At 41.1% G+C, this 20,276-nt stretch overlaps 1 protein-coding gene across 4 annotated transcripts in view; it reads left to right on the plus strand.

Annotated features, from left to right (window-relative positions):
- Positions 1 to 2,918: 2,918 nt before the first annotated feature.
- Positions 2,919 to 20,276, plus strand: part of TXLNG (taxilin gamma) — a 108,819-nt gene continuing 91,461 nt past the window's right edge. For 2 of the 4 annotated variants that reach the window (XM_070462128.1, XM_070462130.1), the window contains exons 1-3: positions 2,920 to 3,037; positions 14,940 to 15,244; positions 16,674 to 16,765. In XM_070462128.1, coding sequence (XP_070318229.1) covers positions 14,956 to 15,244; positions 16,674 to 16,765 — 381 coding nt within the window. In that variant the 5' untranslated portion in view covers positions 2,920 to 3,037; positions 14,940 to 14,955. Of the gene's footprint in view, positions 3,038 to 14,939; positions 15,245 to 16,673; positions 16,766 to 20,276 lie in introns of all 4 variants that reach the window. The other 2 variants (XM_070462129.1, XM_070462131.1) reach the window with 2 other exon arrangements.

The following is a 20,276-nucleotide window of genomic DNA, read 5'->3' on the forward strand; positions in this document are numbered from 1 at the left end:
CTTGTTAGTATGTTTCCCTTTCTCAGTAACAGATTTTTCCCAGGCTGGGTGGAAACCCAGTTGTGTGCTCCTGGGTGTTAGTACCAAACAGTGCAAGGAAACTGTTTCAGAATCCTGAGAGATCAGTAGTCACAAGAAGAGTCAAGTTTCACATGTCTTTGTACATCTGTTTATTCTAATTTTGTAAGATGAAGGGTCTCAGCAAGGAAGAGAGTCATAAAGAAATGTTTAACAGTGAAGTAGCAGTGCTAGAATTCCAGGCTGTGGAAATTCATGGGCTCTGCTTTGAGGGACCTTGAGGTTCAGAACCCTGAGGTAGGGTGTGAATCTGTATAATTACACACAGCAGAGGATGAATAGCTCTTGGCAAATTATGAATTAAACTTCAGAGATTTATGGGTGAAAAGGATGTCCTTTCACTGAATATCAATTACCCCTGGGCTTGGTAACCTGCTTTTAGCTCAAGGCATGAATAGTAGAAACCGTCAAAGCTCTGACAAGCTGTTAGAAAGGGCAATCTCAGAAATAGTGATTTACTGTTAGAAATCCCTATGCTGCTGCAGACTGTAATTACCTTTCCTTATCCTGAGGATATTCCAGGACAGTAGCTACCCAGCACATAAGTTTGTGCCAACTGCTACCATCTTTTTGGAGAGACTGTGGCCTGGTTTTTATCTAGCTGCCAGCCCCTGGGAGACAGTGTACCCACTGCACCTTGGGAGGAGGACTTTGTAGCCTTTCTCATAAATGTTCCTGGGTGTAGCACATAGCATACATGGGGCACATGTGTAAAGGGAAGCAGTGCAAGACGAAGAACCTCAGGACCAGCTGTCCCTACCCTATATAGACAGCAGGAATTTTACCTCAGATTCTTGGCAGAGATGCAGTCTGACTGCCAAGGGTGGGACTGGTGAAGAAGACAGTGAAATGGTAGAACAAGATAAGAGAGTTTTCAGTAGTCTGGCCAGAAGTGACAGCCAACAGCTAGATAGGTGGTGGGTATGATGGTGACTTGTGGGTTCAGGGCGCTGGGGAAGGTATGGAAAGGAGTGTCAAAGTTTTAAAGACTTTCCCTGACATCTTCTTCACCAAGCAAGAGGCTCTGAAACTTTCCTTTACCAAATTAGGGGCTAAATATTAAGTCCTCTAGCTTATTAAGTTGGCTAACTCTTTTTCCAGGGATAATTACTTTACAATGTTGTGTTGGTTCCTACCATTCATCAGCATGAATCAGCCATATGTCTCCTCCCTCTTGAACCTCCCTTCCATCTCCCTCTCTATTTCACCCCTATAGATTGTCTCAAAGTTATGTTCCAGTTATTTTGATTGAAGTATCCCTCAAAACTCCTCAGTAATTGAGCACAGAGCTCTGGGGAAACAGTAACCAGAGGCATCCAGATTGGTAAAGGAAGAAGTAAGATCGTTTCAAGACATACTCTTGTATATGCAAACTGCTAAAAAATCACGAAGAGACATGAACTTATAAGTGAAACCTGAAAAGTTACAGTAAAGGATGCAGCTTAGACAGATTGCAGCTCCCATTGCATATTAATTCAGGACAGATAAACAGCAGTGAAAATTTCAGTGAAGGGACCAGATTCTAGACAAGTGTTGGGGCTGGAAAAATGAAATTCTCAAAGACATACACACTTGTTTTCGGCAAAGTAGAAGCAGAGATTCTCAGAAATTCTACTTTGTTTGTTCTGGGGCACTTTAAAAAAATGAATATTGCAATACAGCAAGTCAGAATTTATTTTTATTTTTTGATTTCCCAGTGTGTATAAAATTTGTATTTCCCTTTTATTGTAGTTTATTAAGTGCAATATCACTATGTCTAAAAATCATTATGCAATCTTTAATTAAAATTATTATTGATAAAAAATTCCAACCACCAAGTGAGCCTTCAGTTAAAAAAAAAGTGAGCCACTGGACATAGACCACCATAAGAAATGTAATCATGAACATTTTTGGAATAGTTTTTAGTACTGAGATGGAACAAACTCCCAGTTGCTTCTCCAGCATAGATAAGTTTACTCAGGATTAACAAAGAACTGGCAGTTTAGAATCTGCAGTTGTGTTTAAGCCACAGTACACAGAGTCCCTGAGGTTCCATCCAGAGTCCTTGTCAGGAAATAAAAGGACGCTGCTCTGCCTGTGGAAGGTGCGCCATGGTCTCAGGATGTGAGGTCCCTTCTGATAGCCCAAACCTATTTAACTGAGGTTTTTGTTTGTTTATTTTTTTGTACAGGAGACAAGAAGGGATGAAATGACGTTCAAAGATGTTAATAATGAACTTGCAGAGTAAACTGCCACAACTCTTCAATCTGCAAAAAGATGCAATAGCTGTGAAATGCAATGAACAACGTATGCCTGTACTGACCGTTACTCTCAATCATTTCAGGATAATAACACCGAGGTCCCTAGCAAATATAAGGTAACAAGAACAAAAAAGGAGTTTTTACTACTTTCACCTGACCTTGAACTCGTCTTTTGAAATAGCGGAATATTTTCAAAGTTGCCAGAGTACTTTATTGTGATATTGCCCCTAGAAAACCACAATTCCCATTAAGCTGCATGCACAGCACAGTGAATACTCTGCCCTTCTTGTAGTGCGCCCAGTTCCGCCCTAAACCCAAACAGGGAGTGCAAAGTTTGGCGGATCAGTTTGCTAGCACCAGCAGTTCTTTCCACAGTGTCTATTCTCTTCCAGGCAACGTCACCCGGCCTTTCGGTTCTCAGTTTGACCCTGAAGCCGAGTTTAGCCTCAGATAATCCCCAACCCCTCATCCAGGTTTATCCAGTAGAAGCAAACCTTTCACTTGTCACGTGGAGAGCGCCGGGTCAGCGATTGGCTGCTGGGGCTTGGAGTTAGTTGTTAGGTCCTGCGAGCTTCCGGCAATGTGCGGGTTTAGATCCTTGCGTCAGTTTTCCGCGACGCGCGTAGGCTAGGCAGCGCGCGGCAGAGGCGTTGGCACCGAGGCTGAGACGGTTGAGGCCATTCCGGGCAGTTGACTGCATAGCCAGAAGTCCGAAGCCGGTCAGTTTTGGTTGCCACCGGGTGACGGGGGTGGAGTGTGAGAGAGAATTTTACGTTTTGCACGTTTTCCTATTCACTATATTTGGTTATTTTAGTTAACTTTTCCTTCAGAGGGTGAAGATAGGAGGAGGATGTATGTGTTGGGGTAGTCGGGGGAAGAAGTTCAACTTTAATAAATGGGGTCGAGGGACCGCTGGGCCTTCGGGCGGTGTGCGCCGGTTAATTAGAGGAGGCGGTTCAGAACTGTCTTGTTTGTGGGGAAAGAGTGCGGGACAACCCACTCCAGTACTCTTGCTTGGGAAATCCCATGGACGGAAGAGCCTGGTAGGTTACAGTCTGTGGGGTCTCGAAGAGTCGGACACGACTGAGCGACTTCACTTTCACTTTCCACTTTCATGCACTGGGGAAGGAAATGGCAGCTCACTCCGTATTCTTGCTTGGAGAATCCCAGGGACAGAGGAGCCTGGTGGGCTGCCGTCTGTGGGGTCGCACAGAGTCGGACACGACTGACGCGACTTAGCAGCAGCAACAGCAGCAGTTGCCACCTGTGACCGCTGCCTGCGGCGGGTGCCTCGGGGTCCTTTGGGTCCGGTGAGTCGTACGTCCTCTTGCCCACTGATTTCCCTGTATTCCCATCGTTGGCCGCCAGCCTCGGTGGACTGGGAACAAGGACTGCTAGTGGGCGGGTCGCTCTTCAGGGTGTGTTGCGGCAGCTTGGCAAGGCTGTTGCGTACTTAATGGCGCCGAGGTCGGGGCTGCGTTGGGTGGTGTGTGTTTTCCGGTCCTCCGTTGCTTTCTGCCACTAAGCGGATAGCAGGCATCGGTGGCTACCTATTAGAGTTGCTCGGTTTCTCGGCCTGGGCTGTCTGGCATCAGTGATGTGGACGACAACTTGCGGCTTGGAGGGCTTCCCTTCTGGCTCAGAGCTAAATAATTTGGCTGCAAAGCAGGAGACCCCTGGGTCTGGAAGATCCCCTGGAGGAGGAAATTGCAACCGACTCCAGTAGTCTTGCCTGGAGAATTCCGTGGACAGAGGAGCCATAAGGTTGCAAAGAGTCGACACGACTGAGCGGCTCTCCATACACAGGTCTTGGTATAGAAATGATAGTGGAGCATTACGTTGTTTATCTGGTGAAAGGAAAATCTCAATCTCTATTAGGATGGAAAAATCCTTCTGGGATGAGTTTGAGAAAGTTTTTCACAACGACTGTGCTACATACAGTTATATGGTTTTCGGAACCCTGGAGTTGAGAATTGCAGGGAAAGAGCCGTATAACGCAACACTTTTTCTTTCTCTGTTAATTTAAACTTGAAGCGTTTGTTTCTCTTTGAGCCCATAAACTAAAATTTTTGTAGTATCTTCTGTGAACTTCAAAGTTTCATGAACTTTACATTTGAACAAAGTGCGAAGAATTTATTCCACCTGTGTCTGAAGTGAGATTCTTTTGTCTCTATATGAAGGTGTGAATACTTCACACTTGGCTTTTCTCTCTCTCTCCTTGTATTCTGCAAAACAGATTAAGTTCTTGCAGGATTGTGAAAAAAAAACAAAAAAACTGGATGCATAGCACTCTTAAGAATTTGGAATTTCACAGAGGGTACTTCCTCCAAAGACAAATATGATTTTTAAAAAAGGGGTAACTCCGCAGTTTAGGACATTCTAATAAGAGAAATATTATTTTACATAGAAAAAGGAGAAATTAGGGACAATTTTTGAATGAAAGTCTTTAGGAGAAAAGTGAGAGTTCAGCATGATAATTTCTCACTCGCAGAGGTAAGTGGTCCATTTCTTCTAGGGAATACAGTGTCTGTGTTTTCCTTTTAACATTTGTAGTTGGAAGATTTTTTTTTTTTTCCTATTGTAGTGTTAGGTTCTGTAATTCTTAACTCCTCCTATAAGTGCAGTGGTACTGGCTGAAAACTATGGGCCCCTGGGCTCCATTTTGATGAGATTTCTTTTAGTATTCATAGGAATATACATTTCTATACTTTGTATATTTGTTATTTAAGTGAGTCCTCTAACAGAGTAGTGGTTGCTAAAGGGTAAGAGGTTATAGGGGAGGGCAAAATGGGTAAAGTTTATCAAGTATATGATAATGCATGGAAATCATATTTTTGATTGTGTAGAGTATGGGACTTCAAGCTGGCTCAGTGGTAAAGAATCTGCCTGCCAATTCAGGAGACTCAGATTCAGTCTCTGGGTCAGGCATATCCCCTGGAGAAAGGAATGGCTTGGAGAATCCCAGGGACAGAAGAGCCTAGCCAGCTACATTCCAGTTTAGTTCAGTCACTCAGTCATATCTGACTCTTTGTGATCCCATGGACTACAGCACTCCCTGTCCATCACCAACTCCCGGAGTTTACTCAAACTCCTCTCCATTGAGTCTGTGATGCCATCCAATGATCTCATCCTCTGTTATCCCCTTCTCCTCTCTCCTTTACTCTTTCGTAGCATCAGGGTCTTTTCAGATGAGTCAGTCTTCACATCAGGTGGCCAGAATATTGGAGCTTCAGCTTCAGCATCAGTCCTTCCAATGACTGTTCAGGACTGATTTTAGGATGGAGTGATTGTATTTCCTTGCAGTCCATGGTGATGCAGAGTTGGACAGGACTGAGCACCTACACATGGCGTAGGGTATACAAAAGCTGAAATATAAGGCTTACAGTGAAATTCACATAATATTTTATTGTTATTGCAATGAAAAATACATTTCAAATTAAAAATAAAGGTTTGAGGATCATTTTCAGGAGAGCTTGTAACTTGTAAATAATTTATGGGCATTTTGGTCATAGATATTGAGATAGTGTAGGCAATTTTAGGGCATCCCTGATAACTCAGTTGGTAAAAAAATCTACCTGCAATGCAGTAACTGTAACCCTGGTTTAATTCTGGGTCAGGAAGATCCTCTGGAGAAGGGATAGGCTACCCATGCCAGTATTCTTGGGCTTCCCTGTGGTTCAGCTGGTAAAGAATCTGCCTGCAATGCAGGAGACCTTGGTTTGATCCCTGGGTTGGTAAGATACCCTGGAGAAGGGAAAGGCTACCCTTTCCAGTATTCTGGCCTGGAGAATTCCATGGACTGTATAGTCCACGGGGGTCACCAAAAGTCTAAGGGGAGGTGTTAATATGTTTAATCATGCATAAATCTGGGAAGTCAAATGATTTCTTCAACAATAGTAGATGCCTGTGTACTTCAATAAATGAAAGTTTTGAGAAAAGGAAAGTGAGTCATAGCATGTCCTGGGATACTAGTTTTTAAAAATTTGTCATTTTGCCTTTTTATTGCGGAATTTTTTCTGTTTAAGGTAATTTTTGATAGGGAGGAGTTTGCTTTTGCCATTCTGTTGTTTGTTTGCTGTATTTTTTTTTTTCCTTCTCATTTCCTATACTACTGCTTTTTTGTTTGAATTTTTGGTAGTGTAGCATTTAAATTCTCATTTCTTCTTATGTATGCTACTTAGTTTTTTACATTTTGGTTCCCTGGGGATAAAAAAATGACAACTATTTTATATTACTATCAGTGTACCTTCAGTAGTATAGTCTGTTCCTATAGTTGTGCCGACTTCCTTATTGTCATAGATAATTAGCACATTGTGTTAATTTACTATCTCATAAATTTGTTTCAAGTTTTATTTTATTTATTTATTTTTATTAGTTGGAGGCTAATTACTTTACAATATTGTAGTGGTTTTTGCCATACATTGACATGAATCAGCCATGGATTTACACATGTTCCCCATCCTGATCCCCCCTCCCACCTCTCTCTCCATTCCATCCCTCTGGGTCTTCCCTGTGCACCAGTCCTGAACACTTGTCTCATGCATCCAACCTGGGCTGGTGATCTGTTTCACCCTTGATAGTATACTTGTTTCAATGCTATTCTCTCAGAACATCCCATCCTCAGCTCTCCCACAGAGTCCAAAAATCTGTTCTGTACATCTGTGTCTCTTTTCTGTTTTGCATATTGGGTTATTGTTACCATCTTTTTAAATTCCATACATATGCGTTAGTATACTGTATTGGTCTTTATCTTTCTGGCTTACTTCACTCTGTATAATGGGCTCCAGTTTCATCCATCTCATTAGAACTGATTCAAGTGTATTCTTTTTAATGGCTGAGTAATATTCCATGGTGTATATGTACCACAGCTTCCTTATCCATTCGTCTGCTGATGGACATCTAGGTTGCTTCCATGTCCTGGCAATTATAAACAGTGCTGCAATGAACATTGGGGTGCACATGTCTCTTTCAGATCTGGTTTCCTTGGTGTGTATGCCCAGGAGTGGGATTGCTGGGTCATGGCAGTTCTGTTTCCAGTTTTTAAAGAAATCTCCACACTGTTCTCCATAGCGGCTATACTAGTTTGCATTCCCACCAACAGGGTAACAGGATTCCCTTTTCTCCACACCCTGTTCAGCATTTATTGCTTGTAGACTTTTGGATAGCAGCCATTCTGACTGGCATGTAATGATACCTTATTGAGGTTTTGACTTGCATTTCTCTGATAATGAGTGATGTTGAGCATCTTTTCATGTGTTTGTTAGCTATCTGTATGTCTTCTTTGGAGAAATGTCTGTTTAATTCTTCAGCCCATTTTTTGATTGGGTCATTTATTTTTCTGGAATTGAGCTGCAGGAGTTGCTTGTATATTTTTGAGATTGATCTTTCACTGTTGCTTTATTTGCTATTATTTTCTCCCATTCTGAAGGCTGTCTTTTCACCTTGCTTATAGTTGCCTTTGTTGTGCAAAAGCTTTTAAGTTTCATTAGGTCCCATTTTTTACTTTTGCTTTTATTTCTAATATTCTGGGAGGTGGGTCATAGAGGATCCTGCTGTGATTTATGTTGGAGAGTGTTTTGCCTATGTTCTCCTCTAGGAGTTTTATAGTTTCTGGTCTTACATTTAGATCTGTAATCCATTTTGAGTTTATTTTTGTGTATGGTGTTAGAAAGTGTTCTAGTTTCATTCTTTTACAAGTGGTTGACCAGTTTCCCAAGCACCACTTGTTAAAGAGTTTGTCTTTTTTTCCATTGTATATCCTTGCCTCCTCTGTTGAAGATAAGCTGTCCATAGGTACGTGGATTTATCTCTGGACTTACTATTCTGTTCCCTTGATCTATATTTCTGTCTTTGTGCCAATACCATACTGTCTTGATGACTGTGGCTTTGTAGTAGAGCCTGAAGTAAGGCAGGTTGATTCCTCCAGTTCCATTCTTCTTTCTCAAGATTGCTTCGGCTACTTGAGGTTATTTGTATTCCCATACAAATTGTGAAATTATTTGTTCTATTTCTGTGAAAAATGCAGTTTGTAGCTTGATAGGAATTGCATTGAATCTATAGATTGCTTTGGGTAGTATAGTCATTTTCTTAATTGGCATGGTTGATGAGAGTTGCACCTCAGCTGATTATTAGATTCTTTGGATGAGTTATTAATAGATATGCTTTTCATTTTTCTTTCTTAATCTTGGATAAGCCAGTATCTAAAGGTGTGAGAAGAAGAACCCTGACCCTGGAGATAGAATTTCAGTTTAGACAAACCAGTGTGTAAGAAGTGTGCAAATATGAACCCTATATTCTGGAATATTTGGCTACACATCCCATGAGTTAAATAATGAATAACTTCATTTTCACAATATGTGATCTTTTTGATGGTAGTGTTCTGGCAGATGTGAGGGAATATTACATTGTGGTTTTGATTTTCATTGCCTTTTCAGTGCTGCTCAGCATCTTTTCATGTATCTGTTGGCCATCGTTGGGAAATTGTATATTCATGTCTTCTGGCCATCTGTTTGCTAGGTTGTTTTACTATAACTAATAAGTGTGGCCAGTTGGTTGAGACTCTCCTGAATACATTCCGTTGATCATTTCAGCTGAACTTGTGAAGAGATTTCCGTCTGTCTTTTATTTGTGAATGACTCTCATTAGGGTGATAACTACCTGTAATGTAGCCATCAGCCAAGAATCAACTGCTCCTGCCATGAGTTTCTTCAGGAAACCAAAGTAACATCAATTTGGAGAGCATTTTGTATTTTTCTGATAGTCCCTTGACTTCCTGATGAAACAGTTGATAATCTCTTATGATCTGTCCTAATGTGGGAGACTTTTTCTACAGGAATGTAAGTTTATTCTTGGCTTCCATCTAAGAAGGGACACACATATGTATGAATTATGATTGTTGAGATTCCTAAAGTGAAACTTACATTTGTGTTTTCCAGTGGGCACAGATTTAAAGTGATTTGCAGTATGGCTCCCTAGCCAACTGATAACCCTAGGGTTTGCAGGTGAATAACTGATTCACATACTTCTCCTTTAAAGACCTACCTAAGGCCACGTAGTCCAGTTTATCCTGTCTCTGTCTGACACCAGCTGGATGGTATTTGTCTATACTTGAAATGACTTAGAAGTATCTAGAAAAGTGAGGGTAAGGGAGATAAAAGGTGATGATGATAAGCATTTTGCTTAGGAAATGAAGGAGCTGGGACTTTCACTGCTGTTTCCATTTGAGTGATAGATTGTCATCTGAGCAGTCTGGCTGGAAGGGAGAATCACCACTCTTAATTCCAAAATTTAGGAGAGTTACATAAGGGTACATCTTTCTGTGATGAAGACTTTGGGGCAGTTTTAAAATGCATTGGATGGCTAATGTTAGATTTGTTAACACAGTCTATATTTCCAGTAGCTATAATTTCAGTTTTTGTCCTTTTTTTAACCTACTCATGACAGTCCCTTTTCCCACAAAGGCTAGGTACTAGAGGAGAGGGCTATTATAAACCTTGCAGAGATCCATTTTGTCCTCCTCTTTGACTTGCATAAGTCATCAGAGGGAGATTTCTTAGGTATACTTGATAGTGGTCATTATCCACTTCGTTCACAGGTGCACAACCATTTTAGTCTCACAAGACAGTCCAGGTAGCTGAAATCAAGTATGACTCTTTTAGACACCAGTTTAGGTAGAGTATGCCACTTGAGCTCACGGTTTTATGCTGTTGCGAGAAAGAAAAAAACAGCAGCCTAAAAGTGACAAAGATTCTTTGAATTTCTTTCACACTCAGTGCTAATTTTTTAAAAGCAGATGTATGTAACCTAGCATCTCTTTTGTCCTGATCAGTGCCTCAGCTTGCTTTCCACAGTGTGTAGATAAGATAAATTTGAGGGAGTTAACATCAGAATTCATTTCTGCATCAATTTTTGAGAAGCAGGCCTAATGCTCAGTAATTCCAGATGCCTGTGGATGACAGGGAATGTGGATAAAATGTCAGGGGTACCTTATTATCACCCTGTGTTTGTGGCTTTTGTGCTGAAATGTGTACCAGTTTTGTTGCAGGAATGGGGACTCCTTCCAGAGCCTGCAAGTGTACTCTTGTCTAATGCTCAGAAATGAGTTGTCAAAGGAGACACATATTCTGACAAAACAAGAGATTTTACTGGGAAGGGGAGCCTGGGCAGAAAGCAGTAGGGTAAGAGAACCCAGGAGAACTGCTCTGCCACATGGCTTGCAGTGTCTGATTTTATGGTAATGGGATTAGTTTTTGGGTTGTCTTTGGCCAGTCATTCTGACTCAGAGTTTTTCCTGGTGATGCATGTCTTGCTCATCAAAAATGGAAACCAGCAACAAGACTCTGGGAGGTGGTCAGACATGTAGGGTCTCCCTTTGACCTTTTGTCAAATTCTTCCATTGGTGGTAGTTTATAGTTCCATGTTCATTACCAGGACCTCCTGTTGTAAAATAACTCATGCAAATGATTACCCTGGTGCCTGGCCAGGATGGGCAGTTTCAGTCGGTGTGCTTCTCTTTAACAGTTTCAGACTGCAGATTAGGTAGGAGTCTGACCACATAGCTCTTCATGGGGTTGTCAATACTTTGGCCACCTGATGCAAAGAACTGACTGATTGGAAAAGACCTGATGTTGGGAAAGATAGACGGCAGGAGGAGAAGGGGACAGCAGAGGATAAGATGGCTGGATGGCATCACCAACTTGATGGACATTAGTTTGAACAGGCTTGGGAGTTGGTGATGGATGGGGAATCCTGGCATGGAGCAGTCCGTGGGGTCACAGAGTTGACACGACTGGACTGACCACATGACAGATCATTTCAAAGGCTGTAGTGATGTAGCCAAAGTCAAGTGATTGGTATGGCACATCAATCCCATGACCTGAAAAGGTTGTTAACTATGGGTCACCCATGACCAGTAGATCTAAGGAGACTTAAAGGTTGGATGCATTTAAGACTTTTAGAATGAAGGGAATCAAGGCCCTGTGTATCGTGGCCTTCCCAGTCTGGAGACAAGTGGGTCAGCTTTTTGTGTGTATCACAAGTCTAACAGGCAGGGGCAGCCTTTGCATTAGGAAAGAATCCTTTACGTGGTACCATTTTTGTGAATATGGGCACATAGCCATACTCAGTACAGAGTGCAGTCCAGCCAGCAGTCATCGCCATCTGGGCAGTGCAGTCTTGATCAGTAGCTTGATTTTACTCAGCATAAACATCTATGTTAGTAATCCACATGATTCTTTTAGTAGCTGTGATTTATTACTCCAATTTGTGGTAACCAAAAATGGAGTTCTTTTATATGCCTGCTCAGGTATTCCCAGTGAATTTAAGGTTCTTGCCTCATTGCAAAAAGAATTTGGAGACAAGATAGGGAGATTAAAAAAGTAAAATGAGAATTTATTTAAGCAGAAGTTTGCTCTCAGAGGACTTTTCCACTAACTCAGCAGGTAAAGAATCCACCTGCCAATGCAGGAGACTTAAGAGATTCAGGTTCAATCCCTGGGTTGGGAAGATCCCCAGGAGGTGGACATGGCAACCCACTCCAGTATTCTTGCCTAAAGAATCTCAGGGATGGAGGAGCCTGGTGGGCTATAGTCCATAGCGTTGCGAAGAGTTTAATATGACTGCAGCAGCTTAGAAGTCATGCTCTTGGAGGGAGACCAGGCAGATAAATTAGGAAGTGCTACTCTGGGTTTCTTTCGCAAGTCAGATGTGAGGAGCATACAGATGAAGGGGCAGAATATTCACAGGGGAAGGAGGAGCTTGAGGGTCCATATTCCCTGATTTTCATCCCAGCTCTAATTTCCCGAGGGGGAGGAGGGATTGTTGTCTGTATTTACCTTATATCAGAAGTGTCATGGAGTTGATGTGTGATGAGTGTTTCTTTTCTGCAAGGCTGATTTTTTATTGTAGTGAAAGCCTTATGAGCAACACATTACATTTGAATGCAGGAGATTCTTGCCATTTCCCAACCTTTCTTTGCCTTTGGGACACTTAACATCTAAACTGTATGGTTTCCTGTCAGTCTGGACATTCTTGCTTTTGTCTGGCTGTGGACCCCTGCTGTTTGTAAGATAGTTCATTTGTAATGGATATAGGTATAGGCATTTGCACTGGGTTTAGATGTGTAAGCAACACCTTGTCAGCTTGAAGCTGATTTGTTGAGCTTCCTTGATGGACTGTGAATCCTGCCCCAAACCTCTTCAGTTGAATTCAGAGACCTCTTATTCCTACATAACTAGATGGTGCAGTGAGTGATTTGAGTAGCTATTTCCAAAGAGCCATAAAAATTTGTGTTGGGTTGCTCTTTTCTCCACAGTGCCCCAGCTTACTTGGATGGGTTTCATGTGGGGGTTGGAGAGAATTTGTCCCCAACCCAAGGCACCTTTCTGTGCAAGATAGCTAAAGTCACAGTATTGCAGGAAGAGGGACCTGTTTTTAGGGCCTCAGTGTGGGCTCTTGTCTGATACCCAGAAATGTATTGTCTGAGGAGACACTCTTGCTGACAAAGTAAGAGACTTTATTGGTTTGGGGCAACCAGATGGAGAGCAATATGGTAAGGGAACCCAGGAGTGCCATGTGGGTTGCAGTCTCAGGTTTTACAGTGATGGGGTTAGTTACCAGTTTGTCTTTGGCCAGTCATTCTGACTCAGAATCCTTCCTCATGGCGCACACATTACTCAGCCAAAATAAATGCCAGCTGGGAATCTGGGATGTGGTAGGAAACGTGATGTCTCCTTTTGATCTTTCTCAAATTCTCCTGGTTTGTGATGGCTTATTTTTCCATGTTCCTTACCAGAACGTCCTGTCATAAAATAACTAATTGTAAGTGGTTACTGTGGTACCTGACCAGGGTGGGTGGTTTCAGTAAGTGTGCTTTCCTTATCAAGGGGATACCCAGGTACCCAGGGAGAAATCAGTGCATTTGAAGAAAGTTAGTTTCACATCAGTACACAAACACATGCTTTCTCTTGTACTTTTGTGCAGCTTGGAGTACTTAGTCAGGGTCTTTACAACTTGGCCTTAGCCTTTGCTTCTGCTTGAAGGTCAGACTGAAGGCTAAGCAGAGATAGTAAGATAACTCTTAACATGGGACTTTTAAAATGCGTATATTCATCTCCTTTCCCAGCCTTTCTCTGTAAAGATTTTCCTGCGTTGTTGCTTTTTCATGGTCTTTGTCCCATATCTCAGGCTGCTGAGGTCAGTATTGAGCCTTTTATACTTGTATCTAAAGACATCCACAGTGCTTCCCTAGTGTTAATATTGTAAGAAGCGGGGTCCCCCTGGAGGGCCCCAAGAGTGGACTCTTTTTTAAATACTTGGGAAAGAATTGTCTGAGGAGACGTGTGCTGACAAAGCAAGAGACTATTGGAAAAGCGCACTGGGGCAGAGAGCAGCAGGGTAAGGGAACCCAGGAGAACTGTTGTGCCATGTGGCTTGTGGCCTGCAGTCTCAGGTTTTATGGTGATGGGATTAGTTTCTGGGTTGTCTTTGGCAAATCATTTTATTTTTTTGGCCAACCATTCTGACTTAGAGTCCTTCCTGGTGGCACATGCATTGCTCAGCCAAGATGGATACCAACCAGAAGGATTCTGGGAGTTGGTTGGATACATGGTGTTCTCTTTTAATCTTTTCTGAACTCTTCTGGTTGGTGGTGGCTTATTAGTTTGGTGTTCTTTACCAGGACAATCTGTCATAAAATAGCTCATGCAAATAGTTAGTAGGGACCCTGGCCAGGATGGGAGGTTTCAGTCAGTGTGCATCTCCCAACATTGAGATAATGCTTCCAAGGGATAAACAGAGGCAGACTCCTATACAGGTTTCTTGGGGAACTGCCTGAAAGGTTAAAAGAGACCACAGTCCTATGAAAATAATGTCTTCATTGTTCCCACTGGCACTGGTAGCATCATTGAGAGTGTGGGCTGTTATTCTTACAGTCATTGCTGACCAGGAGTATGGAGAATGACAGACAGAAGATTAAAATCATATGGTGATCTCCAACTTCTCTTTTATTTGCTAAGCCTTCCATTTGGGTTGTTAATTTTAATTTTCTTCTGTAGGCTTTTAGAGATTCCAGAGTTCTGTAGAAGTTGATTCTGATAGATTCTGCCAGCATATTTATTACTTATTAGAAGATCAGAGCCTAGGATTTTTTTCAGTTCCATGATTAGAGTAGTCCCTTCCTCTCTCCTTTTCTCCTTTGATTCTAACAAGCACTGTCTTTTTGTAAACCACTGTGAAAGGTGGTAAAAGACTGTCATGATCATCTGCCAGTTGATTGTACCATGTACACAAAGTAAAAACTACATTTTTTTTTTTTTAAACTACATTTAAACATGAGCAAGGCTGGGAGTTCCCTGGTGGTCCAGTGGTTAGAAACTCCACACTTCCACTGCAGGGGGCTTTGATCCTTGATCCATTGGGAAGCTAAGATACAGCATAACACTTGGTGCAGCCAAAAAAAAAAAAAAAAAAGAGAGAGAGAGAGGGAAACCATGTTTGAGTCCACTCTTAAGAAAATGAGCAAAGTGGGGTGGAAAACAGTGTTGTACAGCCTTGTTTTCCTCCCTTGATTACATTTTTTTAACTCCTTCCTCTATATTTTTTTTTTCTGCTCTTTTCCTCTAGCTTATGGAGAATCACAATGGAAGAATCTAGAATTTGCCGAGTAGGAGTAAAACCAGATATGTTGCATCACTGTCAATCAAATGATATTCCTCAGTGTAATGACTCAAATTATGGTAGCACATCTAACAAGCATTCAGTGGAAGAGGATGAAAGCAGTAACATTACAGCAAAGAGCAGGGATTTACTGAGCCCAGTGTACTGCACACAAGAGTCAAGAGAGGAACCTCCAGGGCCAGGAGCTGGAGCAGATCCCTCTGGTGGTCAACAAGATTCAGAGTGCCGCAGAAACAAAGAAAAAAACTTAGGTAATGATCTCTGCTCAGGAGTTGAACATTTTCACATGGTTCTTGTTAAACTTATATATCTGCAGCACTGGTAATGGTGGAACATGACTAGTTTTGAGATAGATGTTTAGCTAATTCACCGAGTTTTTTTGGTCAGGTCAGTATGCTTCACTCCAGCAATTACATGCAGGAGGTGAAAATAACAGAGTAGAAAGCAGTTCTGGATGCTTTTGTTCCTTCTCTCTGACTAAGGATTGTTTTCCAGAAAAATATATGTGGCCAGTTTGACAGAAGTAGTATTTGATTTGCCTTGTTGCTTGATCATTCAAAGTAATCTAATAATTACTATGAAAGCTATATATTTGCTCAGCTTATTAGAGAATATCCACTAAAATTTGGAAATGATATGTTATTTTGCAGCTTAGAAAGTGCGTTAGTAAGACTAGTTTTAGAATCTGTCCTATAGCTGCTTAATTTGACAGTTAGGATTAACAGTGTGATACAGTAAATTTCATGAATGAAATCTGAAGCCCTTACTTCGTCTTAATGATTTCTCCTCAATTTTTCATTCCTGTTGTACCTAATATTTACCTTGTTTAATTAGTGATTTGTGCAAAACATAACTTGAAATTCTCTTTCCTAATACACCTTCTGCTAGTTTTTAAAGACTTTAAAATTTATATGAATATGTGAAGTATTTATAATTCCTTGCAAACAAGACAGATACCTGTAATATCAGTGACCCTAACACTTGTGCATAAAATACAACTTTAGTTAGAAATCATTTAAATGGTTTAAGATAGAGTTTAAACTATTCATAAAGTTAAAGTATAGGTTACTGTTATGTCTGCACATTGAAACATGGTTCCTTTTTTAATTTTATTTTGAACTGAAGGGAAAAAGTTTTCAGTACTAAAATCTTATCTGAATAAGGTGGTCAGCTTTTTGAAGTTGGACTGTTCTTCCTCTCTTGCACCTCCATAACAGTCTGTAAAGTATATGAAATATCAACTTTAGATTAAATGCTAAAGAATTAGATGAATACCATTCTCTTTGATGAAATACTCTACATACAAGGCTGAACAGTTTAGAAAATAAACCCTTATCCTCAGGGTAAGAAATAGAATATTATTTTTAACTTTATAGCATCATTTACCTCCACCTATCTTAGTAACCTGTTTCCTCTGCTAAAGTTGTTAAGGCACTCTTGAAGAACTCTTGTTTTTGCTGTTTAAGTGATTAGTATCTAAGAGGTAGCAGTGTTGGTAAGTATAGAAATGTGGATGATGGTGAGGCTAAATAGATCAATTTGAAAATAGCTTCTTTAATTTAGTAGGTGAATCTCTGTCTCTATTTATAGCCTTAAGTTAGAAATATATGTTTTATGTAGAATTTACAGACTGAATTAATGTCATCCTTCTGCTACCTTTTTTCTTTTATAAATCATTAGGAAAAGAAGTATTATTATTGATGCAAGCCTTAAACACTCTTTCAACTCCAGAGGAGAAGCTGGCAGCTCTGTGTAAGAAATACGCTGATCTTGTGAGTATTAAGGGAGTGAGGCCCATGTATAGCATAGCAAACTGTGTGTATGTGCTTGATAAACTTTGAAAATGTGGTTTTGATACAGTTTTATGTTTAAAATCATATTAGAGAATTGAGGGGAAGAATCAAATTTCTCGGGAGTTATGCTGATTGTTTGACTTAGTATTGTGATACACAGTTTAGAACATTATAATGCTTTTTGAGATGTACCCTGAAAGTCAGTCAGCCTTGGCATTTCCAGACTCACTTTTTTTGTTTATATGTGTAATGCCTCTCAGTTGAAAGAGACTGGCTTTTTTGGCTAAATTCAGGAATTCTAGACATGAAAGGAATGTTAGAGATAAAGGCTTTTGCCATTTTGATTGAATTTTTTAGTTACATGACAGTAATACATTTTAAGAAATATTTACTGAGAATCTACTGTTTGCTAGGTTGTGTTCCTTTTTCCTTCTTCCAAAGTTCACTCATGGCGTGTTTGTTCTAATTATGTGTTTTCAACCAGCACTCTTTTCCTGGAATTATGGAAGCACTCTTCAACATGGAATCCTTGGTAGAATCTTAAAATTCAAGAATGGAAAAGGCATAGAACCTTTGAAGAATTGTTGTGGGAAATTTTTTGAATAGTTGGTTCTAATGTAAATGCCAAAACATTGGATTTTGTGAAGTACTTAGTGAATTATCACTGACAAACTGCATTTTCATCTGTCGTTAAAAGCGACTATTCTTTATCATTCCTGTGTCTTGTCAGTAAGGACAGAACTGCAACAAATCTTGTTACTGTTTATTCAAGTGGCACATCTATATCTGATTTAGCGCTCTGGCACCCTGCGACAGTGTGAGAAGTGGAAATGTCCAAGAATCGCAGAAAATGAAGTTCCGTTCAAACCAGAGATTCCAGCTGTCACTGTTGTTGCATTGCTGACCTAAGAAGGAAAGTTTGCATTGGATATCAAAATCTTATGGTACAGTGAATGATAAAAATCAAGAAAGAAGTATTAGAAAACTAAGGCAGGGACAAAAAAAGAAAGAAACATGGAGAAAGAAATTTAGAGAAGAAAAGCAGCAGGAATAGTTTAGGTTGACTTTCTATTGGGACAGCAGCAGCCAGCCATGAAAGGATTAGGGAAGAAAGAGCAAATTGAGTAGCATAGTGAGCTAGGCCAGTTTTTCTTAACCTCATTACATGTCACCCAGAGATCTTGTCAAATTGTCAATGCTGAGACATTTTACAGTAGATTTTAAGTGGAGATGGAGAAGATCGTTAAGGTAGGTTGCATTCTAACAGGTTCCTAGTTGGTGGTCAAAACTACCAGTCCAGGGACTAAACTTTGAGAAATAGAAATCGAGTTATTTATTTATTTAGATACTTTCTGGAGGTGGAAGGATATGGCAAGTAAGAGTTACTGCATTTATTTGCAGAAGTGATACATTGGAGACTTGTCCAAGGAGTGTCTTCTCTATGATGTTTTATCCTTGTGGAGGTCAGTAGTTCTCATGAATAGTAAAAAGTAGTATATTTTAGGTTTAAAATATGTTTAAAAAAAAACTGCTTCTTAAAAAACTTATTTTCTAAGTAGTTGAACCACCTTCAGAATATAACATCACTGTCACATTGAGGGATAGGAGAGGCTGAGTCAAACTCCGCCCCACAGTGGTGAACTACAAGCAAAAGGGAACTAGAAAACCTGGGTCTAGAGTTTGAACCCAACATCATCAGAACCCAGCCTTTAAGGCCTGTACCTGAGAGAATACCCCCAAAATCTGAGTTTGAAAAACAACAGGGGGATTGCACTCATGTGACCCGAAGGGCTGTTGTAAACCGAGAAATGCCTTTTAAAAGGCTCCTGCGCCGATTCACTCTCACCGTGGCTGAGGTCAGAGGTAGGTGTTTAAAAAGCACCCTGACTTTATGTGAAAGCCATTCGTTTGCCAATCTTAGAAGGTGAACCTGAAGAGTATGCTGGTTTTGATGGATAGTTTTGTTATTTTTTAAATCTCTGGACATTTTTCTTCTCCAAGAGAGGGTGCCATTTTTGTACTCTATAAATCTTGCTAAAGCCAGCGGGAGGCATTTTCACACTTTCCTTCTGTCACATCCTATAGTACCAGTACCTGTAGTACCTATACCAGTACTAGTACCTATAGTACCTCCCGAGGGAAATGTTTTACATGGCTGGTGTTCTGGTTTTGCAACTGCCACTCAGGGGATTCTGAGCAGATATTCTTGGAAAGTCCTGTCTTTGATTGTCCATACATACATTGATATACATACATTTTTTAGCTTGAGGGCCAGGCTTTTGTTGTAGCACACCTATGATGTTGCTCTCAGGGAACAGAAACTAGAAGACAGGAACTTTGCAAGCTCCCTCTGCTTTGCATTAGCATGCTACTGTCTCCCACAAAGGTCTAGATCTGGTGCCTCAGTATTTTTATCTGCTGCCGGGATGCATCTACATTGCTTGGTTCTGGGGACCACAATGGTGGCCAGTGGGTCACACAGGACTGTAATAATCACCAAAAAGTTCTTTAACAGCTAGTGTCCCAGAGCACAACTGGCAGTGAAACAGAGTTAGGTCTTTCTGTGAAAGAGGCTTATTAGCTTATGTTCATAGCTGTGGCCTGAGGGCAGGCATCGGAATAGATACACATCAAAGGCTAACTAAAACCTTTCAGAGACCTTGGAAGGCAGGTCTTTTCTTTGCGCTTTCCCTCTGATGCTCCAAAATGCTAGATTCTGAGAGGGGAGCGTTCTTACATGTGTCTGGTACACTGCTCTTTTTGACTGCTGCATGTGAACCTCCCCTGTGAAGTCCTGGCTCTTTCCCAGGGAGGCTAGTGTACCTGGGCCCCATGGGACACCAGGAGTCAAAGAGACAGCTGGCTGCCACACAAACAGCACACTGAGATAGCCTCCTCTTCCTGTGAAAGATGTTGTTTGCTTGCTTAGAACTTTGGTCCAAGGTCGGGCTTTTGGTTTTGCCTACTTCTAGAGGCTTAAAGAATTGTTCCTTGGGAAAACATGCTGAAGGATGCCATCATTTCCCTCTTGGCAGTGCCTCTCAACATCTTTCCAGTATCTTGAGGAAGTTGCTTATCCACTCTTATGGAGGCCTAAGTTTTACAACTGTTACCAGGGGGACACCAGCAGATGGCCTGTCTGAGTGGCCAGCACAGCTTGCTCATAAGTTTACAGGACCATGCATATTTGCATTCTTTGAAAGCTGCTGCCTTTCAGGGTCAGGCTTCCAATCAGCTTGAATGTAGGTGATGGTGAGATCTCTGCCTACCCTCTTTGGGACACTGACTGGTCTTGGAACACACTCAATGACTGGTAACAATTTAAAATAATCTTCTTGGACAGCAGTGGTCAAAGTTTGGCCAGCCTGAAGTATAAGATTCATCTCCTAAAGGAGGCCACTCCTCCAAGTGGGGAGTGTTGGCTATTTTGTGTGTACATGTGTGTGTATGTTCATGAGTATGTTAATGTATGTATATAAGCAAACATAAG

The sequence above is a fragment of the Odocoileus virginianus genome, chromosome Y, assembly GCF_023699985.2.
Source record: "Odocoileus virginianus isolate 20LAN1187 ecotype Illinois chromosome Y, Ovbor_1.2, whole genome shotgun sequence".
NCBI classification, from domain to species: Eukaryota; Metazoa; Chordata; class Mammalia; order Artiodactyla; family Cervidae; genus Odocoileus; species Odocoileus virginianus.